The sequence below is a fragment of the Mauremys mutica genome, chromosome 1 (assembly GCF_020497125.1).
Source record: "Mauremys mutica isolate MM-2020 ecotype Southern chromosome 1, ASM2049712v1, whole genome shotgun sequence".
Taxonomy (NCBI): Eukaryota; Metazoa; Chordata; order Testudines; family Geoemydidae; genus Mauremys; species Mauremys mutica.
The window spans coordinates 47,892,676-47,909,962 of NC_059072.1; the positions used below are offsets into that span (position 1 = coordinate 47,892,676).

Sequence of the window (17,287 nt, forward strand, 5' to 3'; positions counted from 1 at the left end):
TATGGAGGGATGCAAGATGTCCCTGGTAGGACCAATGTGCTCAGCCTATAAAAACAACAAAGTGTGCAAGCCTCTAGTTAAATGATTGCAATATCTTTCAGTGATCGGTTAGATGCTGTCTTCAGAAAGGAATATGATGAATGGCTGTGCAAAAATGTTAGTTAGCAAGGTAAGAGTTGAAATACTTACCTCTTCCTATTATCTCACTAAAATGCACAATCAGGCTGTCAGCACCAATGACTACATGCTGAACTTCTTTGACCAGGTCTGGATTTAAGGCACCGATGTCAATGTGGACATTAGTTTGCAGCAGTGGACTGGCTAAATCTGAGTCCCCACCGGACAGAAAGGATGCTAGGTCTGAGTGAGGATACTGTGCTGGTCTGCATGAGCCATTCTGAGACAAATTTGGGAGCTGATCTGCAAGATGAACAGAAATTATTTTAATTCTTTTAAGCTTCCTGCTGTGCTCACTGGAAGATCAAGAGGTGTATTTAACTGGTACTTGTGCAAAGTCAGTTATACTCGATCAGTCTGGAAGTTAGCCTGCTTTACAACACACTCCGTCACAAAAGGGAAAAGAAAAATATAGGTAGCTGCCTTGCCAAAGCTCAACTACGTCACCGAAGACAGAAATTTACTCTGGGTCCAACCCAGCTTCTTTTGAAGTAAATGGCAAAACTGCCACTTACGTCAGAAGGAACAGTACCAGGCCCTTCCACTTCTAGCCAATGTAAAAAAAAAAAAAAAAAAGAGAAGTATGTACATAAGAACATAAGAACATAAGAAAGGCCGTACCGGGTCAGACCAAAGGTCCATCTAGCCCAGTATCTGTCTACCGACAGTGGCCAATGCCAGGTGCCCCTGAGGGAGTGAACCTAACAGGCAATGATCAAGTGATCTCTCTCCTGCCATCCATCTCCATCCTCTGACGAACAGAGGCTAGGGACACCATTCTTACCCATTCTGGCTAATAGCCATTTATGGACTTAGCCACCATGAATTTATCCAGTCCCCTTTTAAACATTGTTATAGTCCTAGCCTTCACAACCTCCTCAGGTAAGGAGTTCCACAAGTTGACTGTGCGCTGCGTGAAGAAGAACTTCGTTTTATTTGTTTTAAACCTGCTGCCTATTAATTTCATTTGGTGACCCCTAGTTCTTGTATTATGGGAATAAGTAAATAACTTTTCCTTATCCACTTTCTCAACATCACTCATGATTTTATATACCTCTATCATGTCCCCCCTTAGTCTTCTCTTTTCCAAACTGAAGAGTCCTAGCCTCTTTAATCTTTCCTCGTATGGGACCCTCTCTAAACCCCTAATCATTTTAGTTGCTCTTTTCTGAATGTAGTATATCTAGACTATGCAGCCATTGGAGTAAATTTGCAGAAGAACACAGATGCAAGTAGGAAGTAGTAAAGGATTCAAAGTACAAAACTTTGGGTTATTGTCAGATTATAATCTGGTAGGCAACTTTACATTTCATGAAATTTGATTAAATTCCCAAACTGCCTGTGACAAGCTATATTTATCTAACGGTCAATATTCAACCAGGGAAATGCCTAAAGGTGAGTCATATCCTGTAGCTTCCAAAGATAATACAGTTGGTGTAACATGAAAAAAAACCAATTTGTCAACAGATTTTAAATTACAGCAATTGCAATGTTTCAGTTAAGCATAGTAAATGCTTTAGGAATAGTTTAAATCAATATAACATTCACTTTGTTGGTATTGTTTCTTAAACATTTTACTACCGTTTTGTATAATAGAGTCAAAGAGCCAAATTTTACTTTCAGTTACATATGGAATGAGTCCAGCAGAGTCAATGAGCAGAATTTAGCCCACTGTCAAAGAAAACCCCTAACAGATGAGGCTACTTTATCAGAGAGAAAAAAGGAATTGGACATAGATATGTTACATGAAATTATAAAATGCAAAAAGTGCTAAAATTATTCATTAGATTCCAGATACTAACTCCATGCTGTTATGTTAAGAAACACAAATCCCTCACATTATGCTGCACAAGGAGGGAATGTATCCAATTATCCCTATGTAACTGAGGTGAGTCTTTCCAGTTTTGTAAAATAATGTTAATAGCTGTTATCAGTGTACCTCCAAGTTTTCCAATGTTCTTTTCATTGTATTCCTTACAGTAAGTGAGATGCATATCAAAGGCATATTCAATATTAATTTAGTTCTTGTGATTTTCTAGGAATAAGCTGTAGCTTTCTTTTATATCAAGAAGATGAAGGAGCCTTGTAGGAGAGCATGGCAAACATGTCCTGGACAGAGCGAGGTGAATAACTGATTTTTCAGTTTGCTGGAAGTTCAAAAAAAAATTGGAGGAGGGGAAAAATCAGTTTGACCCAAACCAAAGTAGAAAATTCTGAAAAATTTCAGCAAATCAAAAAAGTCCATAAAAATTATTTTCTGGTTGAACAAAGCATTTACTTTGACCCATAATGAACTGTTTGGTGCTGTTTCTGGACATTTTTATAACATAAAAGCAAAGGAAATTAAGGGCTAGCTTCACCAAACAGCTGGAGGAGGAGGAGGCGGTATCTTTAGGCCAATGGTTAGGGCAATCATCAAGGATGTGGGAGACCCACATTCAATTCCCCCCTCTCCCTGATGTAGACCAGCAATCTGAACTTAGGTCTCCCACATCACAGGAGAGTGCCCTAGCATAGGCGCCGACTCCGTGGGCCGGAGCACCCACGGGAAAAAATTGGTGGGTGCTGAGCACCCACTGGCAGCTCCCCGCAGCCCCGCCCCACCGCCCTGCTCCAGCTCACCTCTGCCTCCTCCTGTTTCTCCTCCCTCCCAGCCCTTGTGCCGCGACACAGCTGATTTGCAGGGCAGGGGGGGAGGAGGGGGAACACCGCGTGCTGAGGCAGAGGTGGGGCTGGGGGGGGGATTTGGGGAAGGGATCCAGTAGGGGCAGGGGGGGTGCAGTTAGGGTGGGGACTTTGGGGATGGGGTTGGAATGTGGGCGGGGCCAGGGGTGGGGATGGGGTGGAGTCAGGGCCGGGCCAGGAGTGGGGAAAGGGGCAGGACATGCAGGCTCCCACCGGTGCCAGAGAAAGTTGGCGCTGCTGTGCCCTAGTCATTGTGATCTGGTGGTCTTGATTTCTCCTGTATGTCTCCCTTGGTGAATGCCCTATCAGGCCAGTCTCCATCCCAGTGACTATTCAAGCATTTTGTACAAAGTGGAACAACTTTGACAGGAGAGACTGAGAAGACCCACATAAGCAGATTTAATCGTATAGCTTGATTTTTGAACCATCAGCTGAGTTGCAGAGTTGGCCAGTTAGAATATACGTCATTTCATTTTTAAGTGAGCATAACTGATGCAGGAGTCATTGAGACACACTCAAAGTTATCCTTGCAGGATCTTTTTGGAGTAGAATTGCACCTTTTACCTGGTAGACCTACATAAACATATAAGAGTGAAAAATTCATAAATCCACAGCTCCTCATTAAGGTTTGGAATATGGTATTTTTTTCTATAATTTTTTTACACTGATTTTATGTGTTCACTAATCTCTTTTTGCCACTTAGTCTATAGTAAAAATTTAAAAAAACCCACCAAACCCTCAGTTTAACCTGGTGAAATACCTCTGAAATCTACCTTCTATAAAAAAGCAGGTGAAGATCCCTAACAAAAGACAGGCAGGTCTGATGAAAAATTGAGCAATAAGATATAGTTCAAAACAGGTGGTCATATGAAGATAGCTGAAAAACAACAAAGTTAAAATATGGCAATGTCTGCTCAGATTAATAACAGAGACGCACCTTCTAGAAACGTTGATCTGTAGTCTACAGAGTCACTAGAAACCATTTCTGTAGTTGGACTTACGCTCCTTGCGCTCACAAGCCTATCCAAATGAGGAGTGTGCACTCTTCCATCATAACGAACTAAATCACTACCCAGATCTGAAAGCGGGTTTGAAAGAAACAGAGTCAAACACTCATGTACAGTGTGTATTAGTCCTAATTTGGAACACGTATAGGGGCTAGATTTTTGGCTGTACTGAGAAGGGGTGGCCCCAGGGAAATTCAGGGAAATGTGCTGTCCTGAGCCGCAACAAAAGTTAGAGCAGCTTGGGGGCTGCTTTAATTTATACCAGCTGGCTATAGTCCCTAAGGGACCCCACAACAGTTGAGTATAGATGAAGTACAGTTCACTCCAGCCATGCCCTCTTCCTGCCCCTTAGGCCAAGACTGACTGGGGGAGAGGACTGGCTAGGGTTCTACCCCCTTGAGAGCTGCCCCACCACAGGGGAATTCTCAGCTGGCCAGATCTGCTTGCTGGCCCTTCACACAGCCCTGGCACCAAAAAGGTGCTGAAATGCAAGCAAAGATTGGACCTATTTTTTGCAATTTCTACTGGCAGGGTATATGAGAAGGATATTACATTACATGTAGGCAGTGCATAAAATAGTTTAAGTTTTAAAAGAACCCACATATTTTGTAAATTACTCCATGAAGTTAACAATGATGCACCTTTAATTTGTTTTTTCTTCTTCATCCATAGAAAACCCCCCAACAACAATAAAAATAACACTGATGTTGAGACAACTCCAGCAATCAGTCCTGTGAAATTCTGATCTTGCAGAACCAGCACTTTCCCAATAAGCGTTGACAAAACTTCTTGCTTCCACTAACAGAAAGAAAAATATATTGTAATTCTGTGAAGATTTAAAATAAAAAATCCATCAAAAATAGATAATACATATTAGCACTGAAATACCCATTATGGGCTAAATCCTGGCCTGAAAGGTTACACCATGGAGAGACGTTTAGAGTAATGAATTTGCACTGGTGGAAATGAAATTGGAATCTGGTCCTCTGCGGTTCATCACATCCTTTCAAGAAGCCAAGTAGTATCACACCCACAAAATGATATTGTACACAAGAAACCCAGCATTTGCACACACACTTTGCACTATGTAGCGCATAGGAGCCACAGGCCTGGACCAGAACCCCTTTGCGATAGGCATAGGCAGCAGGTGAACCTCCCCTTTCGGGAGTGTCATAAATAAACAGATCAGGGTTAAGGTCTCTTTTACCTGGAAAGGGTTAACAAGCTCAGTAACCTGAGAAACACCTGACCAGAGGACCAATCAAGGGACAGGATAATTTCAAATCTCTGTGGAGGGAAGGCTTTGTCTGTGTACCTTGTTTGCTCTGTGTGCTCTCTTTGGATCTAAGAGAGGCCAGACATGTCTCCAAGTTCTCCTGGAGTATTTCCTACTATCCAGTATAGTGAGTATTAGTTAAAAAGGCGGATTAGTCTTTTGAATTGCTTTCTATATTTGCAATTGTGTGTTTGCTGGAGAAATATCTTTATTTCTGTTTGCTGTTACTTTGATTATTCTGAGAAAGGAGGGAGGGGGGAGAGCCTCTCCAGGTTTATAGGTTAGACTCTGTGTATTTTTGCATCCTGGTAATACAGAGAAAGTGTACTTTTTTCTTTCTTTAATAAAATCTTTTCTTTTTAGGACTTGATTGATTCTTCTCTTGTTTGCATTTTCAAGGGAAGGGGAGGGGGAGGTGAATCCCTCTTTGTTTGATTCAAGGAGTTTGAATCAAGGTATTTTTCCCAAGGACTAGGGAAGGGGAGGGGAAGGGGAGTCCCTCTTTGTGTTGAGTCAAGGATTTGACTCGGTGTGTAATCTCTCCGGAGCAGGCTGGAGAGAGGGAAGGTGGGGAGGGGAACTGGCTGTTTCTCTCTCTCTGGTGAGATTCAAGGGGTTTGAATCTGGGTTCCCCAGGGGAACCTTGGGGGACAGGCAGTGTGTCAGACACTTAGAAAACTGACTGGTGGCAGCGAGAACCAGATCTAAACTAGGATTTTAGTTTAGAGGAGTCCATGCAGGTCCCCATCTTGGAACCCAACAGCTCCAAGTGGGGGAGAAGACCTATGACAGGGAGGCTAGCCCCCAGCCCCGCCCCTTCTGCCTGAGGCCCTGCCCTCACCAGCTGGAGTCCCGAGCCACCCCCACCCCCTGCAGCTGGAGGAGCCCCGCCCCTGCCCCATGTCTGGAGGAGCCCCGCCCCCGCCCCCCCGTGGCTGGAGGAGCCCCGCCCCCCCGTGGCTGGAGGAACCCTGGCCCACCTGTCTCAGCCATGCTGGTGGGCCCAAGCACTGAGCCGCCGGTGGGCCTGAGCACCAGGCTGTTGGCTGGTGTGAGCACTGGGCCACTGGCTGGACTGAGCTGCCCCAGGCCGGTGGCCACAGCAGAGCCACTGCTGGCTTCAGGGAAGAGATGGACTGAGGGCGGGGCCTCAGAGCAGAGTGTAGGTGGAGCCACAGGCCTGGGTTAGGGGAGACTTAGCCTCCTCAGGCCTACGATACCTGCCGCCCATGGTGATAGGCCCTGCACAAACACAGAACAAAGACGACAGTCCCAGCTCTGAAGTGCTTACAATCTAAACTGCCACTTTGTGTTAATCACCTTTTACTCAAATTGCACTGGCAAAAGTGGGGGTTTATAGGAAAAACCACTGTATTTGATTTTAAAACAGCCCTAGTACATGCCCGTCTGGCTGAAATATGCTGCAGGTTCTGTAGTATAGTTCCCAAGGTCATGTGATTCTATCCTTGCCAATTTTTAGCTAGTCAACAAGTTTGAAAAAAACAAGCAAACACACACTGACCAGCTACCAGGGCAAAATTATTTTAGGACACATGGCACTATCTCAGTCAACTGGAATGCACTGGCAATCCTTCGTCTTTCTTGTGTGGAAGTCAGTCCTTTGGGTACTGTAATGAAGGTTTTGTCCATCAAAAGTGCAAAATTTCTTCTTTGCTGAGCAGACAACAATTTCCAAGACTTTTTGCCAGTAAACAAGTAGACAACATGATTAACCCCTTCACTACTGAACTCTTTGCTTCCACACGTAGAATGTGCCACACCTCTGGTGGTTAGGAGTCAAAGGATTAAGGAAATATGACATAATAGAACTGATTAAATATGTTACATAACCAACAACATAAATGTAAAAGTGTGTGTGCATTTAATATGATAGATACATAAATAAAATATGAGAGACATGGCATTTTAAATCTTCTATGAAAATGTATTTGCCAAAGGGAAAGCATAAGGAGAACCTTTGATTTCATAGTTTGTCAGCTCTATATCCAGGAATTAGCACCTGTGCTTTTAACAGAAATTGTCTCTCATAATTATTTTATTTGTATTGAGATACAGCTTAAGGACCAGGACCACACTGTGATAGGTGTTGTACAAACACACGACAAACAAACTGTCCTTGCCCCAAGGAGCTTACCATCTAAATCAGTGGTTCCCAAACTGCATGGCGCACCCACTATGGGGGCATGGAGAAACGTTAAGAGGGGCGTGACAGGGCTTGGGCCAGCCCCCACAGGAAGTGGGGAGGGAGCCTCCCAGCTCCACTTCGGCTCCAGCCCCTGCCCCGGCTGAGGCCCTGGCTTTGGCTCCTGGCCTCGACCGAAGCCCGGCCCTGGCCTCGGCCCCCAACCGCGGCCCGGCTCCCAGCCCTGGTCCCACTCCTGCCTGTGGCTCTTGCTCCCGGTTGCGGCTCTGGCTGCGGTCTCAGCCCTGCTCCTGGCAAGGCACAGACAAATTACATTATGGGTAAGTGGGGGCCATGACATAAAAAGTTTGGGGACCACCGATCTAAATGAAAGTCATACTGTAGGTTTAGATCCTATTCACTCTAAAGTCATTGTTGATTTCAGTGGAGCAGGACAAGGCCCATAATGTACAAGCTGCATAATTTAAAGGAACATCATTTGTGATTTTTGTCTTTTCTCAACAACGTTATCAACAATTATGAAAGATGCTTGTAATGCCACATGAATCACCACAGGGTCAGATCCTGGCCTTATTTAAATCAGTGGCAACACCCTCAGTAACTCAGTGGGACCAGGTTTGGGTTCATAGAGGGTGACGGACTTGGATTCAAGTACTTGTTCTAAATATCTGCATTTTATCAAACTAATAAAACTGAATTGTGCATGTGGAGAACAGGTTATTTCATGCTTTTTCTACACAAAGTGCTTGATCCCATTGACTCCAAGGAAGGCCTGCAGGAACAGGACCAAAACTATTGCCTCATCATTTCCATATGCTTCCCTGTCTATCTGTCCACATCCACCTGTTGTCTCTTGTCTTACAATTTGATTGTAAACTCTTTGGGGGCAGGGACCATCTTTTGTTGTTTGTCTGTACAGCACCTAACATAATGTTCACATTTTTCTGAAGAAAGCTGGAACTTAGAAATAATAAGACACATACACACACACACATGAAAGTTCATGAACTGAAACCACTACCAACATGAGGATTAGAGTTGCATTTTAAGTTTGCAGGCACCATAATTCCAATGGCGTCATTATTAGCTATATCATATATGGAGTGAGGGCATCCCACCTCTATATTTAGCTCACTGTGGGATTTCAGCAGATCTCTGGGAACCATACAGAAAACTGATTCAGACTGTAGGCGGATGCTCTCACAACTTCTATTTCCAACTTTTAGCACTTCGCCTTTAATAGCTTCTGAATCAATGTAATTTCCCTAGAAAAAAATTTAAATATATTATGTTAACAATCATTTAGTATAATTCTTAAGGAGATGCTCTACTGTTGACTCAGAAAACATTATTTTAAGGTAGCAAAAGCAACAATTATGAAATCAAACAAAATACTACAAATTAGTCATCTATTGCCTAGCCAATGTACATGTTTAATTTCTGTTAATGTAAATGGCAGTTTGGCAGAAAAACAAGAAGGGAAGTAAAATGTTTAAGGCCAAACTCTGTTCTCAGTTACACTCATGCAACCCATATGATTTCTAAAAATGTAAACATCCAAGGAACATATTCTGCTGGGTTTTTTTTACTGTCTCACATTTTTGCATAATTCACATGAGAAAGGAAGCATTATATAGCCCTATTTATACAAAACTGGCATTCTGTTATCCACTACACTGTAGGCATCTCAAACATTTTGTTTTGTAAGTGGCATGGGGAGATCCTTTGTAAATATAATGTGAGTGAAATCTGACAGCGAACTGCTCTCGTAGAATTGGGCAAATTGTAGGACCCATCCTATTTTGGCTGGGACAGTCCCCTTTTTAAGTCCTATCCCGGATGTCCTGACTTTTTTGGCAAAACTAGGCATTTGTTGATGATCAGTTGGCAAGAGCAAATGGGACAAATGCCCAGTTTTGCCAAAAACGCAGGGCACACCTCCCTTGGGAAAGTACAGAGGAACAGTCAGGAGGACGTGTGGCAACACCAGGTGCCAGGACTCAGGCTGTCAGCCCGAGGTGCCAGGGCTTGGGCAAGCAGTGATGCCAAGTGGCTCAGGCCAGCCCTGTGCAGGGGGAGGGGGGCTTGGGCCAGCTCCATGCAGGGTGGGAGAGGGCACGGGCCAGCCTCTCGGGGTATCTCATTTTCTCTTTGGGAAATATGGTCACCCCAGTAAATTGGATAAAAAGAAACATGTTCAACAAACCAAAGATGAGCATTAACCAGTAACAATGACAGCATTAAAAGGACTCCATTCTGCACTCCTTACCCAGGAAAACTGCCCTTGACTACAACCCAGACTAAGGTGAATCATTATTATTATCAAGGGCGGCTCCAGGCACCAGCACACCAAGCGCGTGCCTGGGGCAGCAAGCCACAGGGGGCGCTCTGCTGGTTGCCGCGAGGGCGGCAGGCAGGTTGCCTTCGGCAGCATGCCTGCGGAGGGTCCGCTGGTCCCGCGGCTTCGGTGGACCTCCCACAGGCGTGCCGCTGAATCCGCGGGACCGGGGACCTCCCGCAGGCAAGCTGCCAAAGGCAACTTGCCTGCCGTGCTTGGGGCGGCAAAATACCCAGAGCCACCCCTGATTATTATTGCTACTTGTATTGTGTTAGTGCCCAAAGGCCCTGTTCAGGATTAAGGAGGGTGGCCACTCTTGCATCCTCAGAATACTGGACATTCGGGTTTGGGTACTTCTGGAAATAGCCTGGACCTGCCCCCGGCTGTGAGACTCCACCCCGCCAGTGTGACCTTGCACGCACATGTACAAAGTCAGGATGGTGGGGGAAGAGCGGTGCACTCTTCGAAATGGTGTCCCTGTGATAGCGTGCTGGGCAACAGCAGCTGTACTGCTGTATCACCAATTAAATTGCCCCAGACTGAACGTGAGGGGCAAAGCTGTGCCTAGTTAATAGATTGGGGATGGGCAGGAGAGAGCTGCAAGGCTATTTAGCCCAGAAGGTAGAAGGGCACAGGAAGGAAGTGCCCATGGGGGAAGAAAAACTGGTAGCCTTTCCAGAATCAGAGCCGAGAGAGAGCTCTCAGGTGGAAGATACCTGCTAAGGAGTGTATGCTATTGTAAATACAGAGCTGTGCAAATTTGTTAGGTTGGTGGGGAGAACACTAAATAAATTGCAAAGGTGTTTGACCAGAAGAAAGTCTATGAGTGGTTTGTGGCTAGAAAAAGGACAGGATCGGGACTCCGTCCTGTCATACTCCCCCATCCCTGGTAGCAGACATAACCACGACCGGTTTTGTCTCTGTACCGACAGGGACAAACCATTTAAAAACAGGGCTGTCCAGCTTAAAACCAGACAGATACCCTGTCTAGGATTAGTGTCCCCTTGGTGCTAGGCAGCATTCAATATTTAAGAAGATATAGCTCCTGCCATGAAGACCTTTCAATCTAATTTCAGACAAAACACAGAGTAATTTTAATAAACAATTGGAGGGAAGTGGGGCAGGCAGGCTGAGGGTAACACTAATAAGAACACACTTTACCATTGGCTGGCTATGGATTTATTAATTATTATTATTATTTTCCCTAAGAAAGGAGTGCTGAAGACCACATAGCCCTGACCCTGCAATGAGTTCCATGGGAGCAAATCCCTATACCCAGGCAAAGCAGATCATAATAAATATAGGATAGTTTTGTAGGACTAAATTCTAAAATCCTAAATCAAGCCTCTTATTCAATGGGAATTCTGCTCAGTTAAAGATCACAGAATGTGTCAGATATTTTAGGGATAGAAGGGAGTGCCTATTGATTACTACCGAGGTGGCAGAATAAGATTCCCTTTCATGTTAGTTCTTTCGTTTTTTAAAAAGAATCTGTTACCCATCCCCACCCTGTTTTTAACAGTTGGTTCCCCCTCAAGCCAGATGGGGGCAGTTAGTTACTACTTGGAGTAGCTATCACAGATCAACTCTATCTACCATCTGCTCCCACAACTCTGAGTATCTGAAGCATGTTGAACAGCACTGAAGGCTTAGAATGGTCCTACAGATCATAAGCAGGAATGATGGAACACAATTTAAGAATGGAAGATGCAGGCTTACTATCAGAATAATTCCTAATGGGGAGATTCAAGACTGTAACAATCTGCTAAAGGACATGGAAGGAGATGGATCAATAGTCATTTCAAAATGGACTGGACAAGTTTCTTAATGTAATGGGGTCTACAAACTCCATACTGAGCAGAGACAGAGCGGGGGAGGAGAGTCTCTCTGATTTACAAGCAAGCAGCTTGCTCACACCCCCACATAGCTACAAGAACTACCAGTCCTGGAGGCAGGAACCCACAGCTACAACCAATAGAGAAAACAAGATCTGCTAAAGGGGAGAGCACAGAGAAGGGAAGGGGAGGTAGAAAGGCCTGAGCTAGCAAAGGGGTGACAGTCCTACACGAGACTGCCTCCAAGAAAACAGCCAGGAGACAGAAGGAGACTGCAAGCCCTACAATTGAAGGGCTGATAAACTTAATTGGATGTGAGGATCCAGGAACTGACCTGATTGAGACTAAGCTCAGACGGGTCAGCCAGAAGCTGAGACCCCTAAAAAGACCACACCAGAGGCAGTGACACTTAAGATTACCCCACAGGGAACATCCTATACTGGATTGGGAATGGACAAGGTGGCTTAATAGATCACTTCCATCTTTGATTTCTAGGGCAGACTTGTCAAGTTTGATTGTTTGACATGAAATTGTGATGGTCCCAATATTTTCCATGGCCAGAATGAGTTCTGTTTAAAAATCAAGTCCTGCTATATATCAGTAATACTTGTAGTCTGTCTCTGGTTTGGTATGTGTGTATGAGCTTTGATCAGGCAAAGCCTTGGGGCCTGTTGCTCAGTCTCTGTTTAGAGATTGAATGGAAATGGGGACTGAAGTTGATATAAAACTGCAGTAAGAGCATGAGAGGGATCCATGTTCGTGGTGAGGACAGTGGACTCAGACAATACTCTGGAATCTGGGGGACTGGCCCTACAGAGATACAACAGGAGTCAATTAAAACTACCTTCGGCCCAGTTCTCTGTCCCATTTACACTGTTAATTGAATTGTCTAGTTCTTTAAGCTGAAGGACCCCTGTAGAACAGCTGCTCCAGACACTGTAGTGCACTTGTGCACAATCTTGTAGGGGCTCAGATGCAGCAGCACTTAATTAAACAGCCTGCCTCTGACTCAGGACAGCATTGATAGGCATTTTCAAGAGAATCTTAAGTAATGATCACATGCAGAGCTAAGACAAGTTAAAGTGTCTCACTGATAATTCTGACCTAGAGCTGCTATGGAGTCGGTTGCAGCTGTTTCTTCTACTTCTATGTATTTGCCTATCACTTCCTACATGCTGGGACAAGCTGCTGACCTGATCTGATCGGTTGTTAAAATTCCTTGTTGCTTAAAACAAACATTGATCTGTTCCAGTGGCTTCCTTGTGAATGCCACTGGACTGCAGTTACGTACTATGATAATGGATGACAGAAATACCCAAGAATAAACAGACAGATATTGTATTTGGGAGGCTGGAAGATAAAAACCTGTATAATTAGCCTATAAGTATGGTATGGGGCAATTGGTTGAGTACTGCTGTAGAAGGAATTCAACAAAGGAGCCGGCCATGTGGACAAATCATCCATTCCTTCTGCAGTTTGGTGGTGTTCACAAGCAAACTTGGACAGGAGGTAATTTTTCATTTACAGCTAGGATGCACTAGGCAGTCAGCAGGCTCAAAGTTCAGAAGAACGGGTCACTGACTTCTTTTGGCAGGCAATAAGTAAATTACATTTTCTTGTCCAGACCGAGTTTTTGGTTGTCCTAGATTGACAGACAATAAGATTTATCCTAACTTGTGTGCTTTGCAAGTTGGCAGGAGATGGGAGCATTTCAGAAGCAGTGTTCTCAGCATATTGGGTGGGAATTGATCAAGAGAGTGCCTTGTGTCACTCTGCCATGACCCCTCTGACCAGCCTATGAGTAGCATTGATAAGACTTCAAAGAGAGTCACATACTTGGCAATGGAAGATGGTTGTGATGAGGGACCTTGACACAATGTAATATGGAGTTTTGGAAGCCCTCCACTGAAGACAAAAAACATCTGGGACTTCAGGAACACAATGCCCAGATGGACAAAGTCCTAGATAAAGCAGTTGAATAAATATAGTTCTGAGCAATATTTTCTTATAAAACATCTTGTGTTCATCAAGGGAAACCAGAGAGAACCTTTCAGTCAGTATCCAGTCATTTGTTGAAAGCCAAATGTGTCACACTAGATTAGTCTGACTGAAAAACTCGTGATAAAAGCTTTCCCCCCTTCTAAAACTAATTAATAAAAAGATAAAAGAACTTTGGTTTGGTAGAACAGTTTGCTCACTGAAGCAAATTACCATTTAATTTCATGCTGTGGTTGCTTAATTATTGCTCAAAATAAGACCATGAGGCATGTAAACTTACGTGTGTGTAATTTTGTCTGTGTGTAGGGGTGAGGGGAAAGTCTTGCCAGTATGGCTTATATTGATCTTTTGGCTCCTGAACATAAATTCTAAAAGTCGCCTCAGTGTTTCAATGGACACATCCCACTATAACTAATTTTATTTGGAGGAAGATGTTAAATTGCTGCCTGTTCATGCTTTATTCTAGGAGACCAGCTTTGACTAACATCATTGTCTAGTTGGTTGCCAGGAAATCATCCAGGCATTAGGCTTCAGAAGGCAGCTGCCTATGGCACCATGACTACAAGGTAAACCAACAAGGCTGAAGTGTCATTGCGGTCACCCTCCAATAAGCCAGTTCTTAACCAAACTCCTCTACCATCATCACTGCTTCCAACGAAGCAGAAACAGAACATCCTCTTGGAGGAGGAAATGGTAAATATAGTTGTGGAGACTAAGCTAGGTGGGCAAAGGAAAGCATGGAGTGAATGGAGAAGCACCAAATCCCAAATCTTCACCTATGATAGCAACCTGTCCCCCATGCAGTCAGTGTGCAAGACCTGGAGTGCAATGACAATGCCATGGCATGAAGAAGCTGGGCAGAGAGAGATTCCATGCTCTCTCTGTACGCTGCATAGCTGAACTCTGTTGAGGGTCTCTCCAGCTGAAGGAGAGAGGATTGTGTGGGCTGGAGTTCCATGTGAGGCTGGTTGGGAAAATGCCAATGAAATGCTCTTTTGTCAGAATTTGCTGATTTGTCGAAATCAAAACATTTTGTGGACATGGTTCAATATTGATGAAGTTCCAGTGGAACTTAGACATGGGTCTGACAGAACCCTGCCTGATTTCCTGGCAGCTTGCTCACCTGACTCCTTGGCAGCCTACTTGCTGGACTGTCGCGGAGTCAGGAACTCCAGGTCTCCCAGGATTCATGGCTCCAGCACAGTCTGGCAGGTGGGCTGCCTCACAGCTCAGCCCAACCCTCCCTTTTGTGGAGAATTTTGAAATTTTTGGTTTTCATTCTGAATCAGAATGAAACCAGACTTTGCTCTATCAAAATCCTCCGCACCGTGGAATTACCTTTCTTTGCCTCGCTCTAGTTCCAAGCATGCAGCCTGGACACAGTGGGCTGTGTCTGCTAGTACACCCACACCCTGCATTAACCCTGTGTGCTGGGTTGGGACTGAGAATTCCACTCCTCAGTGCACACAGCCTGATTACTCAGAACATGCACTCATTATCAAGTTTGAACCCTTCATAAATTCATAAATTTTAAGGCCATAAGGGACCATTAAGATCATCTTGTTTGACCTCCTGCATCACACAGGCCACAGAATTTCACCCAGTATTTCCTGGATCCAAGATCAAGAATGCCAGTGCTGCTAAGACAGTTTCATTTTCCTCCAGTGGAAAGGACACAAAACCATAGAGGGGGAATAGTGAGTCTACAGACCAACCATTTAAAATTCTGAGCTAGATCTGTACTCCTGCTAATTCTTAAGTGTGCAGCTGAAGATTCCCCAAGTGTTCGTAACAGGCTGTTAAAAGCTGGTGCAATTTAGAACACTCCTGAGGCTGCTCTAACTTGCATTTGGGCTGAATTAGCCCCTGGCTCCTTTGAGGACCAGGAAAGTCACCTTTGCATTCCCACCCAGTGTGCCAAGTGTTCCCTGGTATATCTGTGAAATCAGCTCTTTATGTATAGTTCATGACAACTGGGACTTCAGAAGAATGTGGTAAAAGTAGAGAACAATGCTCTCAAGATATTCCCTGCTGAACATTTTTCTGCAGAAATCCTTTAGATCTTTTCTCCAAACCTTCATTAAACATCAGCCCCCTATTACAGGTAAGTGTTATGACAGATAGTTTGTGTTTTAGTACCTATTTGCTGGAGTAAGCTGAAATATTATTGCATAATATTGTTTATTGAACAGTGTTTCAGTTATCGGCGTAAAGTCTAGTAGATCAAAGCCAATGATTTAAAAGACCATCTAAACATTTCTTACCTTAATTTCCAATATATTTTGATTGCCCCTTGAGATCACCACTGGCTTTTCAAAAGGTTTAAATACAGGATTATTCACATAATCAAAATCGAAGTATTGTTTGCTGACTCCATCAAAAATGAAAAACACTTTTGTTGCAAAGGGTAGTTGCAGACTGAATGATTTCAGTGAAGGAGTTGTGCAACAGATTATCTCTGTGTTAGAACGATGGTTACATGTCTGTAATAAGAAAGGGGTACAAAACAGACAGATGCATTTAATATACTGGAGGTGCATAAACATTTTCAAACACCATATAAATACTTACATTAAAATATATTCTTCAATGGCCAACTCTTTTCAAATAAAGTTTATAAAAGCTGCAGAGCAGTAGGTATCTTGCTATATAAAAATCAAAGTAAAATTATCATGCATCTTATGCAGAATTTTTCTTAGATCTGAGTGATCAGTGCAAAAACTTCACTCTGATGCATTTGCACACTTTTGAGGAAGTATATTAGCAAACATATTTCCTAACATTAGTGTGCACATTTTAGGCAAATATTTTGCAGATAATTAATGGTAAGTAAATCTCAAGCCAAGGACCATCAGTATACTATATTCTGGCTACTTTGTTACTGCTCCAGTGACACAACCCAGCCACAACCCAGAATAACTAGTCTCTGTCAGAGGGACTCCCATGTGGAGATCTGCTGGAGTGCCATTCCCTTAATACTGCCAAAGTGACATGAATTGACCAGAACATGGCTGCCAAAAATGCTATGAGAACCTGTGCCAAAAATTCACTAATTTTCTTTTAAAATTATATAGTTAAGGCTCCAGTCCTGCAACATACAATCCTCAGGTGGACTAATGTGCCCATGCAGAGCACCACTGCAGTCTGCCCTCATGTTGTATGCTACAGGATCCGTTTCAACCTGTATTCCTGACAGCAGCTGAGACAAAATGATCCCACAATGAGCTTTTGAAGGGTCTTTAGTTATATCTTTTCTTAAAAAAAAAAAAAAGAAAGAAATTAGAGAAGATGGTAGAGCTGCCACTGGAGCTGGTCAGGAATATTTTTGACAAAAAAAATTTTCATTGGAACATGTTGATTTGTTGGGAAGGTTTCTCAGGTTTAAGATGGAATTTTCTGGTAAGAAAGAGAGAGAGAGACCTCCCACCCCAAGATAGCCCACAGCTTCAGAGTGGACTTGAACCTGGGTCTGGGTGAGTACCCTAACCACTGACTTATTGGCTATTCTGGGGTGGGTCTTTCTCGCAAATATTTTTTGAAAGGTCACAATTTCTTTCCACTGAGGTAGGAAATACACGAATACAAAAAGCACAGCACTTAAATATTTATTTCAATATTCACCTTAACAAAATACTTGGTATTTTGCAGTAGCAGTTGCTGCTAAAATAGGTGGTGCTTCCTCTGATATGTTGACCAGATTTTCAAACGAGGACACTGGTGGTGGATGTCACAAGGAGGGGTTTGGTGGAGGATGAGGGAGGTTGATTGGAAAATAGAAAGAAAGGAGCCCTCTCTTCCCCTCCTTTG

General features: G+C 43.7%; 1 protein-coding gene across 2 annotated transcripts in view; it reads right to left on the reverse strand.

Annotated features, from left to right (window-relative positions):
* The window catches only part of MET (MET proto-oncogene, receptor tyrosine kinase), a 125,544-nt gene that overhangs the window by 13,324 nt on the left and 94,933 nt on the right, over nucleotides 1-17,287 (reverse strand). For both annotated transcript variants that reach the window (XM_045031575.1, XM_045031582.1), the window contains exons 11-15: nucleotides 15,745-15,963; nucleotides 8,428-8,574; nucleotides 4,511-4,667; nucleotides 3,800-3,940; nucleotides 190-420 (exon numbers count right to left, since the gene is read on the reverse strand). In XM_045031575.1, the coding sequence (XP_044887510.1) occupies nucleotides 190-420; nucleotides 3,800-3,940; nucleotides 4,511-4,667; nucleotides 8,428-8,574; nucleotides 15,745-15,963 (895 nt within the window). The remainder of the gene's footprint in view (nucleotides 1-189; nucleotides 421-3,799; nucleotides 3,941-4,510; nucleotides 4,668-8,427; nucleotides 8,575-15,744; nucleotides 15,964-17,287) is intronic.